We start from the raw sequence: 27,916 nt of genomic DNA, 5'->3' as shown, positions 1-27,916 counted from the left end.
AAGCAAACCACACTTAATCACTTCATTAATCTAACTTCATTGACCAAACGATCATGCTAACTTCCAGGGCTACTAAGTGAGGAAGACATGATGCTTGCCTTGCCTTTTAGGAGGTTATAATCAAGCTAGGGAGCCCATGCTGTGCGAAGAATCACACTATAATAGGTTGGCAGTTCACGGAGGCATGTTCGAAGCTCTATAGAAATATGGGGCAGAATGAATTGTGTAGAATGTGGGGTAGGGCTCAGGGAGTCTTCTCAGAAGAAAAGACATTTCTGCCGGCTCCTAAAACTCCAGTCCAGGGCACGGCCTCTACAGAAACATGGAGCCGTGAGGCTCGCGGGTCCGCATGGCCCAGGGTGGCCGGCGGCTGGGGTGTCTATTGGTAGGAGAGGAACAACTGTCCCTGGGAGGTGAGCTGAGCGTGAGCTCATGGAGCAGCCAGAGTGGCATATGGGACCACGGGGTGAGCCACCTAAAGCGGAAGTAGGCAAAGTATGGCCTTTGGGCCAAACCCAGTTCTCTACTGTTCCTGTAAATAAAGTTTTATTGGAACACAACCAATCTTTGTTTATGTACTTTCTGGGGCTCCTACAGAGATCACATGGCCCACAAAGCCAAAAATATTTTCTATTTGACCCTTGCAAGAGAGTTTGCTGACCCCTGGCTTAAGGATTTCAGCTATGCATTTGGATGCCTGTAGCTGGCCAAATGCATATGGCCAGGCTTTCTCTACTCCCACAGTCTCTCAGTGGCATCGTCTTAAATCTTCCCCTTCCCCATCATGGACAATTAGTGGTTTATCTGTGTCATAAGCTTGTCGGGACATCTCTTTCACGATCCCACATTTTATGTCTTCATTTATTCTTTTTTATTTCTTATTTTAGGGCCACATACTTTCCTTTGTGGACATCATTTCAAGCCTCCCACCCCACCAGCAGAAGCTCATCACTCAACTTTGAGACATTTTGCTTCCTTTGCCTCCTCCCCAAGTTCTTCATAAATTTTTGTACCACTTCCAGAATGCTGCTGAAAATCGATTTTTTTCACTTGCTGCTACCGCTTTCGAATCTCATGCTTTGACAAATAGCTATTTCTCTGCAGAAAGGCTCCCCTAGTTTTACAAAGCCCTTGGCAAATATAAGGTATACCCACCAGCACTTACAGAACAGAAGAGCGAAGAAATAATCCTGCTTTCCTGATCCCCCACACCCAAGGATTTCTTTTACTAGTAAATCCCCTTATACATTTAAAACCAAATTTGGGCTATAAAAATTAAATTTGCACACGACTTTCTAGGGGGTACATCTCTAACATACAACAAGGAGTGTGATTATTGTTTAATTAACCACTTGGAATAGAGTCGAGTCAAAAAGAGAAGTCAGAGGTTTAAAAGCTGCTTTTTATGGCATGTAGTATATATTACTATCGGGATCCAAATCCCAGCACTGGCCCTTACTAAATGCGTTACTCTAAATTAATTAACCTCTCTGCACCTAAGTTTCCACATCTGCCTAAAAAAAAGGGGAAGAATGGGATTGTAACTCATCTTTCTCATACGGCTATTGTTAGGCTTGAATGGGACAAAGTATTAAAAACGGTTAAGAAGTCCCTGGCGAACAGAAAACACCTTGCCTATGTTAGCTATTACTATAATAGGATTTTCAGGTTTCTTTCTTTCCTTCAACAGCACAAAGAATAAGAACATACCGGGAACAGCACTGTGGGACGGGATAGGCCTTGGTGGGGACATTGTAAATTTTTGCCTCAGGTCTTTCTGATTAGCTACATAGGGATTCTTTCCTCCCACACTCCTGCCCCATGTGGTTTGGGTGGGGTGGACCTCGAGGCCCGGCTCCTGAGATTGGCACATGACTGAGACCTAGCCAATTACAGCGGTCTACCCCTCCACCACCCCCAAGGTGAGACAGTTATACAAGGGCACGTGACCCAAGTTAGGCCAGTGAGAACCAGTTCCTGGGCACTCATGAAATGATGGGGACCCACACCTCTCTGTCAGGTTCGTGGCCATCTTGAGTAGCCATATATAAAATCTTCCAGAAAACCAAACCAACATGGTAAAAAAAAAAAAAACAACAAAAAACAAAAACCATCTATGGGAGACAACGAGGAGCCACGCCCCCAAAACGACCTCGAGCCCTTGCATGCAGTCATGTTACTCCGGACCGTCCAATTGCATGTGCCGATTTTTTAAGCTTATGCCAAGTTTGAGCTGAGTTTTCTGTCGCTTGCACCCGAAGAGTTCTGGCACATACTAATGAATCGTCATGACCTATGGCAAGAATTGAATGCAAATCTTATGCATCTTGGTACCACAGAGAAAGCACGGCCAGAAGAGGAAAGGCTTGAACTGTAGCCTTGGTTCTGTCTTGAGCCAGTTGGGGATTGCTGGGAAAATCGTTTCACCTTTCTGGGTCCCAGTGTGCTTGTATGTCAAATGAGAGAGGTGAGTGAAAATCAATCTCTAAGATCCCTTTTCAGTTCTAACATTCTAGGAGTCTCTATTATTCTTGGGTTCATTTCAGTTGCGAGTATCTTGGTATAACCGGTTACCGATTCTCATATTTTCCTGCTTCTTTCTGTTTCAGCTTAAAAAATGTTCTATTAGACCCTAAGTCTCTCTACTCCAAGCGTTTATTCCTTCCCCTTCAATTTCCTTCGAAGGAAAATATATTTATTTTTGTATACTTGGGCATAATGATCCCATTTTCTTCTCATTTATATATTTTTAAATCTAATTAAGGTGATAAGTTCCTTGAGGGTTGAAACTAGAGTTTTCCTGTGGGCGTAAACATTATTTTTTTTTTAATTGGCAACCGAGCTGCCAGTTTTTACAGAGCAGCAGGATATGGGTTTTAAGTAATGTAAGCAGGAAATGGGTCTCCAGCCCACACAAAATAAATGCAAAAGTACTGCTTTACCCCGCGTCCACATCTGGCTTACTCATTTATAATTTCAGCCTAGACTAAAATTCTCCCACAGAACTGCAGCGTGACTGACCTCCATGTCTACAGAATGTGAGACCAAAAATGGAGTGTCAGGGGATCATTCTGTGAGTCTCACTTACACATATAAAAAAATCTGGCTACTTCAGCGCAACGTTGTGCTCTTCAGCGGTAGGGTCTGGGGCCCGAGCTAAGTTAGTATTAGCTCTATATCTCCATATTCATTGATTTTAAGTAATTCGATAGCTCTAAAGCTTGGAGGGAGCAAAGAGAACTGGCTGAAATGTGGTCAACTGACCCCTCATCCACAAATAGAAGTTTCCAGGGGAAAAAGACCTTCCCAGGAGGTATGGGAGGATGCTACCCTATCTGATGACCCAGTCCATTCTTGCTCATCAGGACCCTAAAATATGACTAAGACCCCAACCTCAACTGCCTTAATGGCACCTCTTGGCAAATATAACAAAACTTGCTGGAGGCAGTTGGTTTAGCGATTCAGTCCAGCTCTTCAGGGCCCAGTTTCTGTCTGTCTTTCCACTCCTCTATCTACAGTGCCTTCTTTGTCCTCGAGTTGGAGGACAGCTACGAGGGGCACTTGTGGCTACCTGCTTCCTTGTCCACATACACTGGAAAGGAGGGCACTTCTGTCCTAATATTTTAAGCGTGAGTCTTTTGTCCTGTTTGGGTAATTTTATTTTGGTAAAATTTCAAGTTTGCTCCAAAGTTGCAAGAATAGTACAAAGACCACCTGTACGCCCTTCATCTAGATTCACAATGCTTCATAAGTAATAATATAGAACAGTATATTACAGTGCTATAATCTATAATCCGTATTCAAATTTCACTCACTGTCCCAATAATGTCCTTTAGAACTATTTCCCTCTGACCAAGAATCCGATCTGGATTATGCATTGCATGATTAAAAGAGACTGGCATGTCTCTTTTAATCTGGAACAGTTTTTCAGTCTGTCTTTGCCTTTCATAATGTTGGCATTTTTGAAGGCACTAGTTGTTTTTTTTTTTTAAATTGCGTTGCTTTCCTATTATTGAGTTTTCAGAGGTTTGTATATTTTGTTTTATTTTTTTAATATTTTAAAAAATATTTATTTATTTTTGAGACAGAGAGAAGAGCGTGAGCGGGGGAGGGGCAGAGAGTGGGGGAGACACAGAATCCGAAGCAGGCTCCAGGCTCCTTGCTGTCAGCAGAGAGCCCGACATGGGGCTCGAACATGCGAACCTCGAGATCATGACCCGAGCTGAAGCCAGCCGCTTAACTGACCGAGCCACCCAGGCACCCCAAGAGGTTTGTATATTTTAGATACAAGTCCTCAATCAGATGTGCAATTTGTAAGTAATTTCTTCTAGTATGTGACTTGTCTTTCCATTAATTCCATAGTATCTGTTGGAGAGCTGACATCTTTTTTATTTTGATAAAGTCTAATTTGTCTTTTTATTTTTTGTGGAGGCTGAGCCTGAGTTTTGAATTCATTCTCGTTGGACTGGCCTACATCACAGATTCCCACCATGAACCAGTGACATGGAATATGACGGGTGGCTGGGACACAGAATAGGATGCTTGGCTTGAGTCAACGGAATTGTTCCCCGTCCTGCTGTTTTTCCTCAAGTACGGAAACCCAAGAAACGGAAAGGCATGCTAAACCCTAGGCACATTTAAGAGAGGTGAAGGGACAGAATGGATATTGGGCAGCCAAGCGACATTCCCTAGAAGCAGTTCCAGGCAAAAAGCCAGTCGGCCAGCTGAGCAGCGCTGCTTGGCCCTGGGGGCTTTCCGTCCTCAGTCTCCCCACCACCCAATGGCCACATTTCCCAGTTCCAAAGTCCGAGAGCCCTGGACCTATAACATAAACCTTCGAACCAGGCTGCAAGATCATGGCTGAGGTTCCTGGCTTTTTGTCCCAGGGCTTCACTCACACTTCGCCTTCACCAAATCCCCGAGTAACAGGATGAATAAAGTAACAGCCATCACATTCAGTGCTTCACCTTCTACACAACCCTGCGCCGTCCTTAGGCCTGCCTGAGCCAAGCCATTTGCCCGTTGTCGTTTCCTTGTTCCCTTCACGTGAAAGCACCAAAGAGAGAAACTTAAGGATGAAAACGTTGGCAGTGTATATATACGCTGTCTGTATTAAGTGACGTACATTTCAAGTCCCCATTATCAGATGTTTTTGGACCACTCATTTTTAATTCATTCAAATGTTCTCTTTCGCATTAAAAAAAAAAAAACCCATAGAATTCTTTGGCAGAGGGGGGTGGCTGGGACACACACAAAAAAAAGCTAAATCGAATTTGGAAACATGCCAACGCGCCAAACTTCTAAATATTTCTTCCACAACAAAAGGTTTACACTCCCTTCCCTCTGAGAAAGGGCTAATTATTACTACTGTTAATATTCATGCCTCTTGTCTCCTTTTGTTCTCAGGGACACGGGCACAACTCTGTTCCCACGGCCAGGACGGGGAAAGGGCGTCTCTAAGTGGCGATGCGATGCGCTAGTCATTGGTGGCTCGACAACAACACACAGTGAGTTGGGACCGCTCTGAAACACACATCTGCCATCCGCAGCACACAGCTCCTGCCTTGTCCCCAGCTGCCACTCAGGCTTGATCTGAAAATCCCCACGGTTATTCTGTTTTCAGCTCACCTCTGTTTACACCTAGCCTTGGCAATCTATCCTTAGTGTCATATGGGAATTCCGCATGCTATGCCCTCCACAGCTTGATTCTGGAAGCTGAGCAAGTCCTACATATAGGTAAGCCAAAGGAGGAAAAAGGAAAGTTTTTGAGACTCCACTTACATTCTTTGGACATTCCCACTTCAAAGCACTTCTGGAGTCGGCAGTACTGGCATCGATTCCTGGTGACTTTATTAATAACACAGTTCTTATCTCGGTGACAAGTGTAAATCATGTTCTTCTGAATACTTCTGCGGAAAAACCCCTGCAAGCGAGGGAGAAGGTGAGTAAGAAAATGAACTGGTAAGTTTCCTGCGAGATCAAAGCCAGCCCTATCAATGCATTGATTGCTTGGTCTGAGTAACGAAGGGAGGGCAGCAGAAAAGTTAACTTATTTAAGCCTTCAAATCCTTGTGACATGTTAATAGCTCTCCCTTTGTTTCAAATCAGAAAGCCCCTTTTTAATCAAAACTAGCCATGACGGTTAGCGTCTTGCTAAAGGGAAGTTAATACCAACTTGAGTCACTTGAGAAACAAAATGCAAGACCTGGGTTCCCTCCAAACGGGCTTAATTCATAAGCGGCCCCCTTGCTGGCCAGAATGATATCAGGTGAGCCTACCATCAAGAAACACAATATATGAGGCATCACATTTGCAAAAGAAATAAGATTCATGGAAGAATTTGGTCTTTTCAAAAAAAAAGTCTCTCCCAATTTTTTCCCCACATATTTAGCTCATTACAATATTTCAAATATGATGTAATTTATACAGTGTTTAGACAAATATGATCCAAGACTGGAAGCAAGGCGTAAAAATGACTGCCCATTTAATGGCACAGGAGAGCTGTGCTGTCCAACATGGTAACCACTAATCCCAGGTAGCTGTTTAAATCAAAATTAATAAAAATGAAATAAAATTTAAAATTCGATTCCTCAGTTGCAGGAGCCACATTTCAAATGCTCAATAGCTACATATAGCTAGTGGACAGCACTTACATGGAAGATTTTCATCCTGGCAGAAAGTTCTCTCGGGCAGCACTGTCCTGCAACGTGGACTTTTTGACAAGCTTACCCAAGAGTCACCTAACACTCTTGGGAAATGTAACTTTGTTTGACTTACTATTTACTATCGATTGGTCACAGACTCTGTAACGACGGTAGAAGACAGATAAATTACAAATATATTTGTTAAGGATAGGTGTAAAGATTTCTGTCTGGCTGAAATAGAACCAAAGAGTACTGTTTTATCGCCTTGGAGGACATTAACCAGTATTGTACCTAACTTTGAAGTCTTACTCCAGCATTCTCTTTTCTTTTCACTTTATCTGTCAATCAACCTGCCTACCTAGACATTTTGCTCAAATCCCCCTTTGAACCAGTTTTGTTATCCTACCATTTCTCTCATGACTGGGTTCGATAAATCTTCAAATACGTGCTTACTGAATATTTGACAGAGTTATTACTTTTCAACTTTCTGAAAATTATATTTTGGCAAAAGAAGCAATTTATCCTGATTTCTGTGAAATACTGATGAAATAAAGCAGACGGTAGGCTCATGAGCCCACGGTGACTGCCTTTTCCTCTTTGTCCTCACCATTTTTACCGCACAGTTTCGTAGACGATGGATAGTCGAGGGATGCTTGTTACGCAGACGAATGAACGGGGAGTGAAGGGCACATACCTGCTGTCTTTTCTCTCTCCTGATCGCCCAACAAAAACCTCTATGTTGCTAAGAGTATTGAGAGCAGGGTGGTTTGTCTTCACAACTGTGATGTGACTTTTACCCACATCAGAAACAATTCTCTTGGATCTAAGAGACGCGTCACCAAATGTGCTGAATGGCACAGAAGACTCGCTGAGTTCAACTTTCCCTGTAATACATTCACACTCCAGGAACCAGAACTAAAAACATTTAAAGCTGAAGCACATTAACAACGAAAGCTCGTGTAACACACGTTGTTTAGGATATTTACGTGGGTACCCTAGGATTTTAATGTCCAAATAAACATATTTTTACTGGCACGGTTCAACTGTAAACGCCTGGAAATCTTGCTTAAGGTTGCAACTCCAGTCACATCCCAGACACACACATCTTCCAAGAAAACGCAGTTTATTTTTGTACCTCTGGAGCTACAAATATGCCCCAAATCTAAAATAACAGGTTACAAATACTCCGAACCTTTAATAGCATCTGTGCAGAGCGGTCACCTCAAACATATCTTTTTATGCAAAAAATATACCTACAGGACACTTTTGGCTGCCAGATGTACAAACTCAATTTACAGAAACTTCCTTGCTCTCCTGCCAAGAAACACTGACCCGATGGAAGATCTGGTCTTTCCTGCATGTGTGAAGCAAGTGGCCAAAGGTGACCTCCTCCATTTATTAGAAACTAAGTATTTAGTTCAGCAGATGCTTAGTGAGCGACCAAGAGGGGGACCAAAACAATCTCGTGATGCTCAAATGAAAGAAGAAGAGAGAACTGAAGAACTTTATGTTGTCGCTACTTGCCCAGCCATTGTGGTTCAGTAACAGTGATGGCAGAAACTAAACAGGACTCGGTTTTCCAAATCAGATTTTTGGCTAGATATCAGGAGAAGGTCTAAGTTTTCAGTAAATCATTTCCACCACGGTGGAATACTTGCTGACTAAAATAGATGCTGGGAGGTATTTTGATACATGGACTGGGTAAACAGAAAACCCCCCTGAGGCCGGAGTGATATCTGCATTCTACAAATTCTCCTCCCAGTAGTTGTGGGGAATTATTATTTAAACCTTGTTTCCTTGACTGCTTTGAGGACCTAGCGTGTGCATGTGTGTGACACTGTGCCCCGTGCCACCTAAATTTTAGCTGCTTAATGTTTTTTCTTAGGCTGACTCTAAATTCTAACGTTACTTAAAACGGAGACCTTTAATCTCTGGCTTCCTTTGAAAGCCAGCACTGGCTTGTCAATATTAAAAGGCAAATAAAACACAAAAGTCAAACGAAACAATAATCAGATGTTATTTCGCTCTCCCTGGATACTAGATCTGCTAGGGGCTTAAAGCTCCAGGCCTTATCACTTCCTGAGACAGATCAGCACTGACTTGAGACTATCACTGAGGAATTCAGAGAAAATGTTTCTCATTCGGTGGTTCAGCGAGAGTTAAAGCCACAAATCTGTGCCAACCTAAAATCGGAAGCCTCATACTTGGAGAAACAAAACTGCAACCCAAATCTTGTCACATGTAAAAATGGGTTTAGAAGTACTGAATTCAAAGCGTGATAGTCCTTGAAGCCAGTAGATGGGCAGAAACATACCTAGAGGAGAAAACACTGAAAAGTTGAGCATATAAAAGGAAGGATTTCAGGGGCACCTGGGTGGTTCAGTCAGTTAAGCGTCCCATGCCTGTTTTCAGTTCAGCTCATGATTTCCTGGTTTCTGGGGATCAAGCCCCAGAGCCCCACGTCGGGCTCTGGGCTGCCAGCGTGGAGACTGCTTGGGATTCTCTCGCTCTCCCTCTCTCTCTGCCCCTCCCACCCCTACCCACCCTGCGTGCAAGCTCTCTCTCAAATAGATACATTTAGAAGAGAAAAAAAAAAAAAAAAAAAAAAAAAAAAAAAAAAAAAAAAAAAAAGAAGGAAGGAAGGATTTGGTTCCATTTGGAGGAGCAGCCCGGGGTTGGGGCGGGTAGGAATAGGTAGGAGGCAGTAGAGGAAGGGCACGGGAGAGGAGGTCTAGGTGCTGGACTGCAGCCTCCTCATTATCACTGTGTGGCCCTGACCCAGTCACAGCCCTAGGAGGTGAAGCTCTCTCATCTTCTAAGTGAGGGGCTGGGCGGCTTATTTCCCAGATCCTTTCAGGGTGTACATCCCAAGTGTGTCATTGCACCAGAGAGTGACAAATTGGGATGCCTTGAAAGTGAAGATGAAGGAATTTCTGTGAGCAAAGAAAATGGCCAAGGAAAAGGAAGACTAAGGAAGGAGAGGCTGTCCACCTGCGTGGGCAAAAACTGTAACCTAGTGGGGACTAGTCTAGAGTTACTGGCATCACAATTTTCTCACTTTCCCGAAACATCCTTTTCCCAGTAAACCCCAAAAATGCTGTCAAGTCTTCAAGAGCTAGGTCACCTCATCCAGGAAGCCTTCCCTGAGTGATCCAAGCACACAGGAATGCTTCCTCTTCCAGGTAACCTTGGCATCTTGCTTACCTTTCTATATTATTCCTGTTCAATTATAGTATTTAAAATAACAGACAATACTACAATTGACTTCAGAGGATACATGGGTGCCACGGGGGAATGCCAGCCTACGGCCAGCAGTCACAGCCTCAGGGAGCCAATGGGCATACTAGATTTCTACAACTGGGTGTCCCAGTACCACCAGCAAGTGTGACATCTTCCTTGCTGAGATCTAGGATGTCCTGACAGAGGAAGGGCAGGAACATGGGGGCCAGCTTCCTGGAACTAGAGTAGGCAGGTTGGTAGGCCCCAATGTGGCCTCAAGTCAGTACTTAATGTCTCTTCCCCAGAACTAAGACAGGGGACTTGGGTGGGGTGAGGGAAAGACTCAAGGCAATGGCTATTCTACAAATGGTAGGAAAGTATTTCAGTATTTCGATACCGAATAAAACCGTATCGGTGCCTTCTTAGCCAAATGTCCCCAGGACTAGGACAGGACCTGGCACATGATTGATAGCTTCATAAATGGTTGTTAAATGAACGAATGAATGACGATGTCCTCAGCTATAAGCAAAAATAGAGAGTCGTGGATGTATTATACCTTACTTCCATAAAATATTAGTATATTTTATGGAAGTAAGGTATATTCAATATATTGAATAATATTCAATATTATTCAACATTAGTATATTCAATATACTATAATATATTAATATTCAATAATATTAATATTAATATTCAATAATATTCAATATTAGTATATTCCTTGAGGATGATATTGTCTGTAGTTGAACAGCCAGATCGCTCAGAAGGTAGCGGAAGATCCGCCAACTGGAGATGTAATCAGGTGAGACCATCAAGGCTTCCCTTGGTTAACCATGATTCGTGTTGGTTAGTTATGATTTCTGTTGTTAATCCTAACTTCTGCTGGTTAACCTTGATCTCTCTTAATTATGACTTCTGTTGGTTAATCATGACTTCTACTTTTTGTAACACAACACTACAGCTATTTTTTTTTTTTTTGAGACAAGAGAGTGTGTGTGCACGCACACGAGTGGCAAAGGGGCAGGGGGAGAGAGAATCTTAGGCTGCACGCTCAGCACAGAGCCCGATGCAGGGCTCCATCTCATAACCGTGGATCATGGCCTGAGCAGAAATCAAGAGTCCAATGCCCATGTGACTGAGCCACCCACGCACCCCTAACACTCTAGCTACTTCAGTCAAGAAGACAGATCTGCCTCACGAACCGAGTCAAGTGTTTTCTAACCATAGTGTTTTTAGCCTTTCTTATCTCACGCTCATCTATTCTTGCTCTCAAGGAACTGGGACCCAACCAAAAGACAAAAAAACCCACTCCTGTGGTAGAGAAGGCCACAGTTGCATTAGAGTGTCTTAGGAATAATCACAGAATGCCCACAGATTACTTCTGTCTCCCCTTGGGGATATGAGGCACCAGTGTTCTACCTAATCCTCTGTTACCTACAGTACAGACACAGTCCTAAGTCAAAAGGGAAACCATCTCTTTTAAGCCTGAACATTCTCCCACACCCAAATACTAAAATTCCTAATTACCTTGATAAACTGGCCTTAGGTCCCAAATCTATAAAGGACATGGATAAAAGTGGCTCATTTTACTCCCTTCTTCATGTTTTGATAGGAGATGAAGTTGGACCATCTTCCCGCCTCTAATACTCTCAAATCATTGTTCTAATTCTTGTGATTTTTTTTTTTCCTTTCGTGGACCATGTTCCAACTTCTGGCTTTCAAAACCTTTTTTTTTTTTTTAACAGTTATTTTTGAGCAAGAGACAGAGCACAAGAGGGGGAGGGGCAGAGAGAGGGAGACACAGAATCCAAAGTAGGCTCCAGGCTCTGAGCTGTCAGCACAGAACCCAACGCGGGGCTCGAACCCACAAACCGTGAGATCCCTCAACCATCTCCCAGAAAGAGTGATTTTTGTTGGTTTAGATGCTAGCCTAGTGATTACGAATTGGGCTCCAGGGACGTTTGGGTGGCTCGGCTAGTTGAGCATCTGACTCTTGAGTTTGGCTCCGGTCATGATCCCATGTTTATGGGATTGAGTCCCATGTCAGACTCCATGCTGAGCTTGGAGTCCACTTGAGATTCTCTCGCTTCCTCTGCCCTTTCTCCTGCTCGCACACACATTCTAAAATTTTAAAAAAATTTTGCTTTAAATTAAAAAAAAAAATAATTGGGCTTTAGCTTGAGTGCCTGTGGATTTTAACTCTGACTCTGCTGCTTACCATCCTTGTGACATTAAGTGAGTCGGGCTAAGGCCTGTTTCCTCATTTGTACGGTGGGGATAATGAAAACACCTACGCTTCATGGCATTACGGAGTATACCCAATTAGGGAACACATACAAAGTGTTAACCCAATGCCCAGCACATAGCAAGTGCCCAGTGAATGGTAGCTTTTGTTAGTGATGAGACCTCTTCTTTCCAAAGCTCTCTTCTGGACAGTTTCCAATATACATTTGGTATTGAAAATAAAGATTCCCAAATAGGACAGAACACGGTTCTGAACCTCTGAACAACACAGGCTATTGTGGGTGGATATCCTCATGATTCCAAAGGCCACCTCTATATATACTCATTCCTCTGCGGATTCATTCATCCAATGCCAGTTAACTGGAGTGGATGTGGTAGGCTCTCCTGGGGCATACAAGGATATGGAAGGCAGGGCTGGTGCCCTTTCTCGACTTATCAACAACATGAAATCAAGTGAACACTCCAAGGCACACGCCACCACACAGCGTGATAAGAACGTCTAACAGAAGCAGAAAGTGAAAAAGTGCCCGGGACAGTGCCTGGCAGATAGCAGGCACACTTAAAATACTTACTGAGGTGAAGCCATAGGAATGCAAAGGAGTTAGAAGGGAGTCAGCCCTTGATTCTCGCTCTAATGGAAGGGTAGGATTCAAACGGTGAGCTTTCCCCCAAGGAACATTCTGGGTCGGCTAGAGCGATCTCACAGGTGAGGAAATACAGGGAAGGGCCAGTGGGCCAGGCTGGCAGAGACGTAAATGATGTGTGTGTGTGTGTGTGTGTGTGTGTGTGTGTGTGTATAAGGCACAGCTGAAAGAGGTTGGTTTGGACTGGGCAGGATCTTGACAGCCATGCCAGGCATTTACCGAGGAGGCACTCGTTCTTCTGTGCAGGAGGAGGCTAGGGTCAGAACCCTATTCTGCCAAGATTGTTCAGGAAGCTGCGACTCAATGAATTAATTTAATTGAACCACGCTATTTTAACCATACTAATCTAACCATACTATTAATTTAACCATACTAAAGTAGATAGTGAGTTCTGGGCATGAATACAAACACGTAAAACCCCAAACCTGCCCTCAGGTCCGGTCAAGGATGTAGCCCAAAGAATCCTTGACTTCTGAACAACAGGGCAATCTGGCCCACATTTAACATAAAGTTACTTGTGAGAATTCATACCGCGGTGTTGTGAAGGGAAGTAGCTTTTTAGCCTCAGAGCCATTTACATCAGGTTTAACGTGCGCGGAACGCGTCGTGATTGAAGCAAGGTGCAGAGTAAAAACTTGTTTATTTAAAAAAACTGGGCAACTTGGCACTACATTAGTCCTAAGAAGCACTGGGTCAGGAGAAATCCACCCCAAAAGTAATATGGGAAGCGCATCTGTTTGCACTGGGCTCTCGCAGAGTTAATTTCTATCCCATGCAAAGTTCAACAGGGTAATTTCTCCTTCCAGAGAGAAAGAGGAGAGAGACCATGAGGAGTGTTACTTAGTCCTCTCCGGTTGGTCACTAAAGGGAAAATATTTCAACCCCATTTCAATCAAAAAGCAACCAGGTGGCTGCCCCAGGCTGTCATCCTCTCCGGCCAGCAAGGCAGGGACCCGAGAAGGTGTAGCCTGGGGCCAGCACAGAGCTGAGATTCCCATTTCCAGCCCGAAGCAGAGATTCTGCCAGTGGGAGGCGAGTATGGAATAATCCCATCACAGCTACTTTGGGAAACACGGTTTTCAGACCAGGAAACACGTTGCCTTAAACAAACAAAAAACACCCTCCGGAGCGAGTGGAAGTCCATGCGTGACAACGTCTGAAAAGTTATTAATAGCAAGATTTGTGGGGGAGAAAGAGAAAAGTGAAGACCTTTTCACCCCACTGAAAGACAATGGGTGAGAGGGAGGGAGAAAGTAGAAAAACAGCCTACTATTTTGATGACAAACAGAGTTTCCTCCTGAGTAGGGAAGGGTGGGCATGAATGTAACCCAGAGAACACAGTGAGTTAGGGAGGGGGCCGCACTCGGCACCGCAAAGAGGAAAACAACGTTAAGATTCAGACTCCAAACAAGAAAGCTGAGTTGTCCCAAGGGGTAGAGGCTTAGAGTTATTTTTTGTTTGTTTGTTTAAAAAAAAAAAAAAATTTCCAACAGGATAAGGTTCTACTGTTGGGAATTCAGTGAAGATGAATGAATGACAATAGTGAAGCCTGAGTGCTCTGATGTTTAACAGCCATGGCTTCTAGAAGGCCCATCATTCGAGTGCCGCGTGCCGGCTCACTGGCACAGTGTCTCCTGTCCTTGCGCTCAGAATGTGACCATATAGCTTAGGCCTGTCTCCTTTCAAGTCTCTTGGACCAGAAGCTTCCTTGGCACATTTACTCTTCCCTGGGTTAGCAAGGCAAGCCTTTATTTTGGGACAGGTCTAGAAAGATGGTACTAAAGGGGCAAGGACTACAGATTTAGCAAAAACAACATCTCTGTGGGAACCAGTCATCCCGGAAGAGTGTGATGATGGCATTTTCCTGGACTGTCAGGTGCGCCCCTGAGAGCTCAACCCCTGTGAGACCCACAGGCCAATGCTCTCAATCCTTTTAATCCCCAATTAATTAAAACTCCCTGCGAAGGAATACCAATGAACAGGCAGCCCGTGTTCTTAACTAAGAACCTGAACTCACGACATCACAATCAAGGTCTACATTTCCCAAGTTTTCAATGTCCCAGGAAGGGCACCGAGCCAATGCATTCAGTTCACAGTGTCCTTTATTTTGGAGGAACGTGATCCAGGGAAGAAATGCTACCAGGTAATATAAACTGGAAACCAACAGTAAGGAGAGATTAATCAGATGGATAAAACGTCTTTTAATTTAGGTGAAAACCTGTGTTTTTAGATCTCTAAAACATGACCTTGGATAAAATAACTTTTTTAAGTGACCAGCTATCCCATGGGTCTGATTATTCTAACGCCATTCTAATCCATCAGGTTTTGGCACCAGTGATCTCAAAACAAAATTTGGGGGGAGAGAACTTCATAAGGCAGGTACGCACTACTAGTTAAACTGGCCGTTTTCAAAAAGTGGAGGGATCCGATCTGGGCAGGGCCAGCTTCGCAGGCACGTGACCTGGGCGCACACAGAGCCTGGTACTTGGAAGGGCCTCACGCTCCGTTTGCTGCTCTGCTGTCACGGTCTTGAAATTCTCAATAACTCCTGATCGAGAGGCCAGCATGTTCATTTTGTGTTGGGTCCTGCAAATTACGTAGCCGGTCCTGGCTCTTGAATCCCCTCTGTAGCAAAGGCTCCCTGTGTTTTTCCTTCATGAGGACGTGGAAGCCTCGGGTAATCTCTCTTCTCCTGTGGCTGACCTTAAGGCTGGTTTCGAGACTGTGGATGAGACCGAATTCTACAAGTCTACCACAGTCACGCTTATCCCAAGATCTCCTTGGGTACTTTTATCAAGACTGTATCCTGGGGACCACTTCCGCTCTTCTCAAGAATTTGAGTTGAGATACGGTAGGGAGAAAAACCCTCAGACAGGAAAAAAAAAAAAAAAATGTCTGCAATGGATGATTTCACCGAGCTCCACATAGCTTTCTTTAAATCTGGTCCTGAGAATTCACTTTAAACCAACTAAAGACATCTGTTTTCTAGATTACTCGGGTCAGTTATTTTGTGCCCTTCCATGGTGAAGCCCATAGTTACCGATTTATTATCAGGATTACTCTAAATATAACTGGGCAAGAAGCCAACACATTTTAAGTTTTCTAATTCTCAAATATTTAACTGAGAAAATGCCCCAAAATAGCTCCTCAGCTACAGCCCAGGAGTTAGCAGACCCCAGGTGCTTTGCACATTAATTACTAAATCTTATCTGGACCCAAATTCAAGATCCTCATCTGTACTGAAAGGCAGGGGTGAGGGTGGGGGGAAGCAAGCAGAAGCAGACAGAGCCAAAGCATGCTCAAATATGCTTAAACTCTTTGTAGAGGAGCATAAATTTTTAAATGTCTTTTAAAAGTTTGGCATGCAACATTTTACCATCAACAAAGCCGGGTCTTAGCTCTGTCCTAACACGTGGGTTGACGACACCGGACATCACCATGGCAACTCTATCACATAATTCAAAAGCCTTTCACAGAAACCAATAATCATGAACCCCTTATATTATTTCATGATGCTAAGGGGGACCTAAAATAGAAAAGAAAAAACTACTCGTCCACAATTTGTTGGCACTTCTGCCAAGTAAATTTAATTTCCAGGGTCATTCTGGGATCTTCTCACTGGAATCTTTCTTGCTTATTTTATAGGTGGTTACGTCCCGAATCCAAAGTGAAAAGGACGGAATCGCAGAGGATGTGGGAGCAGAGGGAAGCCGGTCAGGCATTTACATTGAAGTCTTCAAGAGCCTGACAACTGTAAAATAGTGGGCATTTATTGGATGTAACCCTTCTGCTTCTCCTCACCACAGACCCTGCTCAGACAGTGCAAAAAGCTTACTAACAGTTTATTGAGAAAATACTGCTTAAGTTCCAGCTCTCAAAACGCATTCTGTCCTTGTATGGAAAAGTCATGGCGACTCGAGGATAAGACCTGATATGGCGTATCGTCCCAAACCTGCCGTGTCTAAACAATGGTTTAGGTCATCAGCGAAATGGTTTAGAGCCTGCTGGTCCCTCAAAGTCCCATGGGTCCGTTGTGCATTCGTACTTAGCCAGGCTCTCTAGACTACAGTGTTCTCCTTTGCCTCCAGGCCTTTACACATGCTGTTCCTTATGCCTGAAAAGTCCTTTCCCTGCCTTGTCCTTGAGTTTAGGCCTGCTCCTGCTCCAAGATAGGGCCAGGTACCTGTGAATCCCATACGACCATATCGGTAGACTCTGTTGTAACGTTCACTGTTCGACGCTGTAACCATCCATCTTTGTGTCTCTTTCTTCCCCCAAAGCAGGAGAACCGTGAGGGTAGCATCTTAATCACCTTTGTGATGGAGCATGTCTAACTTTGATAATTAAAAAGTAACATGTTGCAAGTTATTTTGCTTTTTAGATATCACACGGCAGTTCAGTTCCATGTAGAAGGGGACAAAAAAGATCAGTGGAGAAAGCTACCTTCAGTAAATACAACCACCACCAAAACAGATTCAAGGAAAAGGCAAAAGGAACCGGTACTGGCAATACTGAAACTCCAATATCATAATTCAGACAGCAATACTCACTTCATGATTTATGCCAACCTCCTTTCTTTCTTACGCCAAATTAGCAAGAAATGGGCTCAAATTTCACCCACAGCTCCTCTTTCTTGATCTTTAAAATGAAAGTTGCTATATAATGTCAGCACAGTGCCCGGATTTGAAATGAAATAGGTCCCCAATGTAAAAGGTAAAGTTCTTTTAAACAACATGAACTTGCCTGCAATTAAGCACATTACAGCTTCTACCTCAGCATTCTGCTATATAAAAATACACTCCTGGAGCTTCTGCTGTTTTGAGGACCTTAACTTCTGTACTTTCTGTACCTATTTTATACGAGAAAATTTGGAAGAACACACACAATCAATTTTTAAGTGTTACTTGTCTGCTTTTCCCTTTCACACCTGACTTTGGTTGATAAAGAGAGGAGCAGTCTTTTGATTACACTGGAGAGAAGGGGGAAAATAGGCCCAGTAATAAAAGAGGTACCTGCCAATTAGTCAGATTGTTCTCCAGTTTTCAATTAAAGGCAGCCTAATGGATGTAGGGGGACCTGTTTTATTTTCCCTAACAGAGCCCTTATTTTTAAACTCTTAGCTTCATTTTCCAAAATTGCTGGCTTTAGACAGAAGAAACATACATCTTGAACAAAAAGCTCTATGTTCTTCTTCTATTTCCTGTATCAAAATTGTATTTCTCTCCTCAGGGGCTACTTCCCTGTCTTCAGGATGGGTTTGCTAACGGACAGGAGTCCCCGACACTACACTACACCCTACTCTAGAAGACGGGCGATCAGATCTGCTCCCCGCAGGCCTGGAAGGCTCATGTGGGAGTTTTGGGGGTGCCTCACCCTATTTTTCTTCTCTCCAGATGACCATTCCCTGGAATTTCATTTACCCTCCTCATTTTCTTCAAAAGGACGTGAAAGATACCTTGGGAGGGTGTGCTTATTCTGAACCCATCTAAGAGAACTTGCCTCTCTTAAGCATCGGCCTGTCTGTGGAATTTGGGAATGGTTTTCCTTAGATCAAACAGGACTAAGAATTTCCTTGGACACGGTTGGCCTTCTTCCTTGGAACACACGTGTTTTCAAGATTGATATTTTTATCCAGAGTTTTCTCAAATGAATAATTAGGAGATGTCCACAGGCAGGTGTAGGAAAAAGAGCTGGGCCCCCATAAATCATGATCAAGCTATATTTAACCACCAAAGGACTGAATGACTTTTTGTAAACAGTTTAGCAATTTTGTTTCTGTGGGACAGCACTGTCCCTAGACTTCAGGGATTTGTGGGGGCAATTCCCTTTACTGCCAACGGGAGTGACAGCAGCTGGATAAATCCTTCAGAATTGGACGAAACACCCCTTCGGGGATGGAAAAGCAGTCATGAATCGCATGATCCTGGTAATTTGAGAGTTCATGTATCTATGGGGGAGGGGGACCTAATGTATCATATATTAATTCCTATTTGTTTTTAACATCACCCGACGTTTGCTTGGTTCAGACCAAAGACAGCTGCAAGAGACACATTAGGACTGAACACTACACCTTAGCGGGCATTAGAACAGACCTTGTAAAAACACCAGGCAGTGACACAAAAGTAATGTTTTGATCCTGCCAAGAAAACGGAAAGTGCTTTTAGGAGCCCCTCAGAAGGAGAGTCTGGATTAATTTATAATTTTGGGTTTCCTAATGGCTTTTATGAGCTTGCTCACCCAAAGCATTTCAGAGCATCATCTCTCTGAATTTTTAATTTTTATCCGCGCTGTGCTCCCCAAATACGCCGATCTGAATCATTGCCCCCTCATCTTGTTATCTTAATGGGGGAAGGATAGAGTATCATGCCGGCCATTCCGCATTAGGTGTCCTCATTTACAGATTGAAGGAAAAAAAAAAAAAAGTGCCGGACATAAATTATTTAAAATCTATTGTATCAGTGTGTGTTCTGTAAGCATTCACTACCGGCAAAGCAGACAGATTATTTTTCACTTTTAATTGTGTTGATACCTTATCTGCTTTGTTGAAAGTGGAGAGTGGTATGTGAGACCGCCTCACACGCTGAGGAACAGAGAAGCGATGGGGTCTATTATTTAAAGCCAAAGTAACCCATTTAGTGGAAGTACCTTTTAACACACTGCTAAGGAAGAGAAAACCTGGAGTTGCTATTTACGTTTGTAATGTGTGTCTGTTACCGTGTCAAACGTGAACGAGGGCAGGACAGAGCCAGCTTCCTTAAAGGAGCTCTTACATGAGACAATCAGTGACAGCAGACTTCACACCAGCATCCAGGCACAAAGACGCCCATTGTGTGTGAGTGACAAGGGGGATCACCCAGCATTCCTCCCCCTCTCTGCCCTCCACATCTCAAGTGTGTGGTAAAAAGCAACATCAATTAGATGCGGTCATCTCTATGTAGGCTTGAGGACGTCGTCCTACACAAAATATTCAGAGCAATGAAAATATATTTAGATAATAAAGTTGCTAATCTGTGATGGGAGCCTGACTACAATGAAATCATACACAGGATACAAGGGATTCAATACTAGAAACTCAAAGTGAGCCTGAGTCCTTCTCCTCCCTTTGGACCTCCAAAGACCATCATCAAGAAATGACCACAGGTTCTATAGATATGTCAGCATGTTGCCAAAAAGTACCTCGCCCTTATCTGAATTTAAAATATTCCTCCAAGGGACACCTGGGTGGCTCAGTCAGTGAAGCATCTGACTTCAGCTCAGGTCATGATCCCACGGTTTGTGAGTTTGAGCCCCAAGTCTGGCTCTGTGCTGACAGCTCAGAGCCTGGAGCCTGCTTCAGATTCTGTGTTTCCGTGTCTCTCTGCCCCTCCCCTGCTCGTGTGCCCGCCCCCCTCAAAAATAAATGGACATTAAAAAAATAATAATAAAATAAAATAAAATATTCCTTCAAAAGATGGCAACTCGGAATTCATTTGGGTGAATCTCCAGATGAGTGGTCGGGAATACACAGATAAAGACTAGAATTGTTCTGATGTAGCTTATTAAGCTGGAGGCGTGTCCTAACTCTTAAGCTTGTGTCTCCTCAGCACCAAATCCGGTACTTTACCCAGCTTTCCGTAAATATTCGCTCCTAGGGATGAGTGGAGGGTTGCATGGGGGAAATGACTCCATTTGCCAAAGATCCTCTGCCAGCACGGGGGACGGCCAAAGAGAAAAGCCAGAAGTGCAAGTCCAAAGAGTTGTGGGCCAGTTTACGCTCTGCCTTTATCTGGCTCTGGGATGTTGGGGGCAAACTACTGACCCATCCCTGCGGTTCCATTTCACATGTTTGAAATTATCTCTCTACCTTCTAGCGCTGACACTTGAGATTTCCACCTATCTGAACAAGGAAACACACATTCCTACGCCCCCAGTATGAGCCTCGGGTCTGTCCGTTTTGTGGGACATGTCTGGTTCGGTAAGAAGCAGAGAGCTTGCGAGAGCCAGGAGACTCCCAAATATGGGTCCTTTTCACACGGAGTCAAAATCCAGCAAACACCTCCGAGCAAAACAACCAAGTCAATACCAGTCCACAAAAATGGGCGGCATCACACGTGATGTTTGTGAGTTTCGCTTCCTCGCTGCCAAATATAATTGGTGACAACCCACGTCGGGGAAAGCCCAAAGTCAGCTGCCACACCGTGCTTACTCTCCAAACCCCACCACCCCGATAGGCTGTGTGCTTCGACTTGAACTCCTGACCTTTCCAGCAATTATCCCCGGAATCTAGACAGCCCCGTCGTCACCTCAAGTCACTGTGTGAGAGGAGCACGGCCAGGAATGTTCTGTCTCTGTTCCCGAAGGGAAACGGAGCGAGGGAGAGGTTCCTGCCTTCCTTTCCATCTGGTTTCTCCAATAAAAGGGAAAAAAATAAATGGAAATGAAAAGTATACAATTAAAAAAAATTACATTTAACTTCCTTTTGCTAATGTCTGTAAGATGATTTCTGGCCTGGCAGGAGATTCCAGATGGGCCGTATAATGAATATAATTTAATACGAAAAACCGGAGTTCAAAGAAACACATTTTTCCAAGTCGGAAGGTTGTCTCACACTGTTTAATGCAAAACACTGGGACAAGTCATTGCATTTCTTTTCTTATTGCACATTGGCCTTTCAACCTATTATCAGTGTGGCCAGACCCGAAGCCATCAAAACCAGAAGCTGTCACTCTCCGAGACGGGTCTGGACCCAGCGCATGCTCACCCAAAGGGCCAGAGACCAGTAACCATGCAATGTGTTTCCCTCCGGGGTCTCAGAATTTATACCACCAATTAAGGCCATAATGAGTGCCCCAAGTTGACTTCCTAGGAGCAAGAATTAATTAAGCACAGTATTTCTTAGGAAAGAATGACATTTTTCCAAACGAGTTCTATAAGGTGGCCGTATTTTCTGGTATTACTGTGCTTCCGTGTACGATCCTTAATTGTTAATACAAATAGAATGATCCGGGAACACGGCTTGGTTTATGTTTTTAATTTGACAGTAAAAGAAAACAATCTTTACTTTTATCCTTATTTTGGGGGCAAAGAGAATGTTCTGAGCATACCGCGTGTATGCGAAGCACAAAATCATTTACATTAGTAATATGGTATTACTTCTTTGAATTGTCAACATCACCACCAAAGAAGGAAACCAGCACTCCTATTTATAATTTCCTGCTCACCTTTCAAAAATGAAGGGTTGTGTTTTGAAGCTGTTTGCTCCCTAAATTACTTATGTTCCCATAAATTTGGTAGTGAGTTCTCTCTCACACACACACACACACACACACACACACACACACACACAGGTTTAGGATTCATTTTTTTTTCTTAACATTTATTTATTTTTGAGACAGAGAGAGACAGAGCATGAACAGGGGAGGATCAGACAGAGAGAGGGAGACACAGAATCCGAAACAGGCTCCAGGTTCTGAGCTGTCAGCATAGAGCCCAACGCGGGGCTCGAACTCATGAACCGCGAGATCATGACCTGAGCTGAAGTCAGACGCTCAACCGACTGAGCCACCCAAGGCCCCTAGGATTCATTTTATAAACTACACCTCTAGTAGTCTGACCCAGAGGCTGGAAGACTCCTTCCGTGAGGGGCCAGATGTAAACTTTTTAGGCTGTGGGCCATATGGTTTCTGCCACACGTATTCAACTCCACCATTGGGTGGGGGGCAGCGGTGGGCGGGGGGGGGGGAGGCGGATGAAAGAAGCCAGAGACCATACATAAATGAATGCGCCTGGCTGTGTTTTGAGAAAACTATATTCATAGACACTGAATTTGAATTTTACATAATTTTCATGAGTCATAAAGCAGTCTACTTTTTAAATTTTTTTCAAGTTTTAAAATGTAAAAATCATTCTTAGCTTCTGGCCATACAAAAACAGGTGGCAAACCAGATTTAGCCTGTGGGCAGTAGTTTGGCAACCAGTGATCTAACACATGTGTACATTTTTAAAGTAATCAGTAAGGTTTCAGAAAACACAATCTGTTTCTCTCTCTCTCTCTCTCTCTCTCTCTCTCTCTCTGTCTCACACACACACACACAGTCACACACAAATACAGTTTTGTTATCAACATCATGGTCTCCGAAACCACTGATGTAGTATAGCAAAAATGGCACTTCAAGCATGTATCTGGATCTGTGGACCAGAACATGAAGAAAATCTTAGCCTTGAAGAAACATTACCAGGGTGGTAGGCAAAAAGAGACCTCTCTCATGAAGAAAATTCCCACTCTAAAATACAAATCATGTCCTCTACTCCTTTAAGGAGTTAACATAGCCAGCACGGATCTGGAAATCCCTGCAGCCTACTTGCCAATTAATGTATTTAACTCTAAAGAGCAGGGGCTTTTTAATTTAGCTCATCCATCACCAACAGAACATTTTGGTAGAAAATATTAGGATTTCCAAATAACTTTATAGCTCTGTAAATTGCCAACATACCATCTGCAATTGAATTAACATTTATAACCAAACTGAAATAATAAATAAAGCAAATTACGCTGCAAATATTCGAGAGTGCCCAATATGCACTTGAGAACGATAATTAGCATTTTATAATCACGCTTCATTTTCTTTATCCAACTCCCTGTCACATTAATGATAAAATATTTTAAACTGTGCTCTATCAGCAAACGGCAGTACAATCTCTAGATTAGCCATTAACTAACGTGGAGAATGAAAACAGTTTGTGCTGCTGACATTACGTATCCAAAGAAGTTTTACTCATAATCACGTCCTCCAGCCTCCCTGGTTCTTATCTCCGTTATTTTTTTTTTCCATGCTACCAAAACAAGGCCTAGAAAGCCAATGCTTTATTTGTCCCGTCCGAACCCGAAGTGCCATGAGAGTGGAAGGTGCAGACTCTTGCCAACAGAAAAAAAAAAAAAGAACTATGATTTAAACACTTATTATGTGCATCTGATCCAGAAAACTGAAAGGGTCTGTCTAGAGGTCAAGAAGCTTAAGTCACTCAAACGGAATAACTCTGGTCCTCAAATAATTCTTTCTGAAGTTCTCTCTCATTAGGTTCCGACATCCTCAATTATGGTATGTGCAATTTTTTCCCCTAGCTTCAAATAAAAACCAACTTGACCAAATAAATCGGCAAAGAGCAAATATATATATATATTTTTTTCCAACTAGATTTTCCACCAATTAGCAACAATTCCCCAAAGTTTCTCATTATCTTTCTCTAAAATCACTCCTTTATGGTAAGTATATCCAGATGCTTTCTTGACTCTTCTCTCCTTTGTGGCTCCTCTCCCATTTGAACTTGACATTTCAGGGCTTTCTCACTGTGTGTAACTCCCACATCTCTTTGGGACAGTGCTGTTCTGGCTAATAAGATAGCCACTAGCCACATATGGCTAGTGAGAACAGAAAGTGGCTGATCCAAACTGGGAGATGCTGTAAAGGTAAAAGTAACCTCAAATCTTGAAGACTAAGGATGAAAAATAATGTAAAATCTCCCAGTAGTTTTATATTAATTGCTGAAATTGATGTTTTGGACTGTTAGATAATATAATATACTGATAATATAAACAATATATTGAAACTAGTCCCATTTCTTTTCACTTTTTTAAAAATGTGGCTACTAGAAAATATTTATCTATTTGTTTATTTATTTTTAAGTAGGCTTCATGCCCAATGCAGAGTCCAGTGTGGGCCTTGAGCTCACAACCCAAAGGATCAAGATCTGAACTGAAAAAAAAAAAAAAAAATGAAAGAAAAAAAAAAAAAAAGATCTGAACTGAGATCAAGATTCAGATGCCTAGCCAACTGAGCCACCCAGGAACCCCTAGGAAATTTTTCGTTATATATCACAATTGTATTTGTAGCTAGTATTCTATTTTTATTCGGTAGGGCTGGTCTACCGGGTCCTAAATGCAATGATGCCTGAAAATTTTTGTGGAGTACTGGCTATGCTACTGACCAAAATGATTATTATTAAAAGGCCAAACCAAGTAAAGCCTTTGATCAGATAAATCCTGCATGAGTCCCATCAGGCAACTCCAGACATTTCAAAGAGCAGTAAGCCTGGTCTCACACGGTGCATAATCGTATTTTTACTGAGATAAAAGTTTGATGAGCCAGACGTTCACTTGGAGATACAGAGAAAGGAAGGATGATTGTAATGGGCTGCGGTGAGCTCGGCCTCCCCATTGGTCCAGGTCCCACAGGACAAAAGAGGGGCTGGAAGCCTCATCGCAGAGGTGGGCTAGTGGCTGCGGGCTTCCGTCCTGCTGCTGGTCGGCCTGGATTAAAGTCCCATCTCTTCCTATTATTAACTGAGTGATCTTTGACAAGTCACATAACCTCTCTGTGTCTTGTTTCCTTATCTTTATTTTTTTTAAGATTAAAAAAAATGTTTACTGGGGCGCCTGGGTGGCTCAGTCCGTTAAACGGCCGACTTCAGCTCAGGTCATGATCTCACGGTCCGTGAGTCTGAGCCCCGTGTCGGGCTCTGTGCTGACAGCTCAGAGCCTGGAGCCTGTTTCAGATTCTGTGTCTCCCTCTCTCTGACCCTCCCCTGTTCATGCTCTGTCTCTCCCTGTCTCAAAAATAAATAAAAACGTTAAAAAAAATTTTTTTTAAATAAAAATAAAAATAAAATGTTTATTATTTATTTTGAGAGAGTGAGAGGGGAGGGGCAGAGAGAAAGGGAGAGGGAGAATCCCAAGCAGGCTCCACGCTTAGGAGTTGGGACATTTAACTGAACCACCTTGGTGCCCCACTGTTTCCTTATCTTTAAAATGGGGATGGTGATGCTTTTTATCTCATGGGGTTGTGAGTTAAGATTAAATAAGCAAACATGTGGGGAGCCTAAAACTACCACTGCTCACAAATATTAGCTGGTACCGTTCTAACTCTTACTAGCCTAGCTGTAAGGGGAGACAGAAGCTTTCACAATGCAAACGCAAGGGGTAAGAGGTGCAAAGGGAAAAGCTGAAAGCAAAACCGAAGCGAGATCAGGAAAGCAGGCAAGCTGGGTGTAGGTGGAGCCCAGAGAAGAGTCTAGGAGGTACCGCAGGTAGGGCAAGGTGAGGATGAAAACGACGCTGCCCCTCGAGGATCTTTCGCGCGAGCCCTGCCTGGCGCTAGGCCGCACCCGCCTAACCGAGGGAGTGATCTGTTGTGCATTTTAATAGTTTGTGGATTTCCGTCTCAGGTTATAAAAGCAATAGTACATGCTGTGGGTTTCTGGACTAAGTTTTCTTTCATTCTGCAAAAATTTTTCACAAGATTTTTAATCACAGAAATTTTTTCGAAATGTAATTCTTTTATTCTCATTCATTGTGTCTTCTTAGCATCTAAAGCAGAAGTTGCAAGCTGCTCATCTGCAAGCTGAATCGAGCCAAAAGGCATGTTTATGTTTGGCTGAGACAGCGGTGGCCGGCACAGACTTTTTAAGACTTTTAAATGCGTTGCCAACATTTAAAAAGTAGATTTCAGTTACAGAAGAGACTGACTTCACGCTTCTACCTAGTGTTTTCTTGACTCATCATTGTACAGTCTGAGTGTTTTTCGGTAGTGAAATATCTGGAGAACCAGAAAAGACCCCGAAAAAGCCACAGTCCTCAAGTAATAGACTCACATGAAATACTGGAAAAGCTATAAATGCTAGTCCCGCATTCTCATAGGGCAAAATGTGGCCCCTGGACCAGTACCCTGCATCATCTAAGAGCTGGTACGTGCAAATTCTCAGGCTCTACCCCAGACCTCCTGAACCTGAAACTCTGGGGTGGGTAGGCCCCAGCAATCTACGGGGTTTAACAGGCCATCCTGGTGAGTCTGATCCATGCTAATGCTTGAACTCCGCTAACACAGGGCAGCAATCCATGAGAAGACTTTCCCTTTCTTTGTCACACTCCCCACCGCTCTCTATTGTCCCAAATTAGCCTGCAAGAGTAATGAATCAGTATTTCAAAGATGAAAGCCAGCAGCCTCAATTATCATTTGAACCTAACGTGGCTCACATCACAGGCGGAGAATCGGGTCCACAAAGGAAAGGAGAAAGGGAAATGAGCTGGAAAATGGGAGCGGTAACAGTGCGTTCTTCATAGACCTGTGGTGAAGATTAACAGAGTTAAAATACATATCCAGCACATCAGAAGTGCCAAGATGAGTGCTCTTCTCACTAAAGAAATATTGGGTACACACTACAGTGTTTATTCCTCAAAGTGACACTCTGATGTTATTCTCTGTATTCTACAGAAGATCAAACTGTGCTTCAGTGGCTTGCCAAGAAGGTGGAGCAGCCAGGATATGAACCCAGGCCACATGACTCCCAATCCGATGGCAATCACTGACTCAGGCTGAGGGCGTGCAAACCATTAATAGTAAAAGCAGGAATCACACCACCGCAATATTCCGTCTCACCAAAATCGAGTCTGTTGCGAAGGATACAAATTTCTCTTTTCCTAAGGAATGCAACCAACCTTTTGTTGTTCGGGGATAATGGTCAGTTTGTGGATCATTCAAGTTCTTTTCCAGCTTCCTGGTCCCTGCACTGCTGGGAATGCATGAAAGGAGACGGAGAGGAAGCTGAATCAGCCTACTTCACTTCCATGCGGGTATTATTCAAAAGATCTAGTAGAGGAGGGGCTGAAATATAGAGGGATTAACAGGACCTTGGGATTCTGCGATCAGTGATAATCCAGACTTCCTCTACAACGGACAGCAGGGCTTGGTAGGTGGTAACCAGATGAAATGTTTTAGCCAAGTAAGAGATCTGAAGGCTTCCAAGATCTCACAACTCTGCCCAAGCAACCAACAATGAAAGACACTTACATCGTTCTACAGATCTCCTTAAAATCCATGGAATTTGCTACTTTCCAAGGTCATCGCAAGTGTTTGCGGATAAGGACTTGAATAAAATTTAGCACATTTCACAATTTGATGTTTAAATTTTAAACAGGAACAAATGAATCAAATGGGAGGGGTCATGCCATTTGTAAAAAAGGAAAATAAAATGGTCAGAGAGGAGCATGGGTTGCCTAACACTATCCTGTGCACAGCAAGGCATATAAACGTATAGAATATACTACATAAACATAGTAAAACACCTCTCATTTCAGAATACAGTCTATCATACTAAAACCATCACACTGTGATGGATTCACTAAGTAATTTT

The 27,916-nt window shown here is 43.2% G+C and overlaps 1 protein-coding gene and 1 long non-coding RNA gene across 3 annotated transcripts in view; one reads left to right on the top strand and one right to left on the bottom strand.

Annotated features, from left to right (window-relative positions):
- The window catches only part of RARB (retinoic acid receptor beta), a 404,400-nt gene that overhangs the window by 97,467 nt on the left and 279,017 nt on the right, over positions 1-27,916 (bottom strand). For both annotated transcript variants that reach the window (XM_049628899.1, XM_049628900.1), the window contains exon 3: positions 5,782-5,923. In XM_049628899.1, the coding sequence (XP_049484856.1) occupies positions 5,782-5,923 (142 nt within the window). The remainder of the gene's footprint in view (positions 1-5,781; positions 5,924-27,916) is intronic.
- LOC125921370 (uncharacterized) lies at positions 14,458-17,986 on the top strand. Its single transcript, XR_007457394.1, has 3 exons — positions 14,458-14,894; positions 15,074-15,130; positions 16,397-17,986. It is a non-coding gene; the product is annotated as an uncharacterized LOC125921370 (long non-coding RNA).

This window comes from Panthera uncia, chromosome C2 (genome assembly GCF_023721935.1).
Source record: "Panthera uncia isolate 11264 chromosome C2, Puncia_PCG_1.0, whole genome shotgun sequence".
Taxonomy (NCBI): Eukaryota; Metazoa; Chordata; class Mammalia; order Carnivora; family Felidae; genus Panthera; species Panthera uncia.
This window is presented reverse-complemented; position numbering and strand designations above follow the sequence as displayed.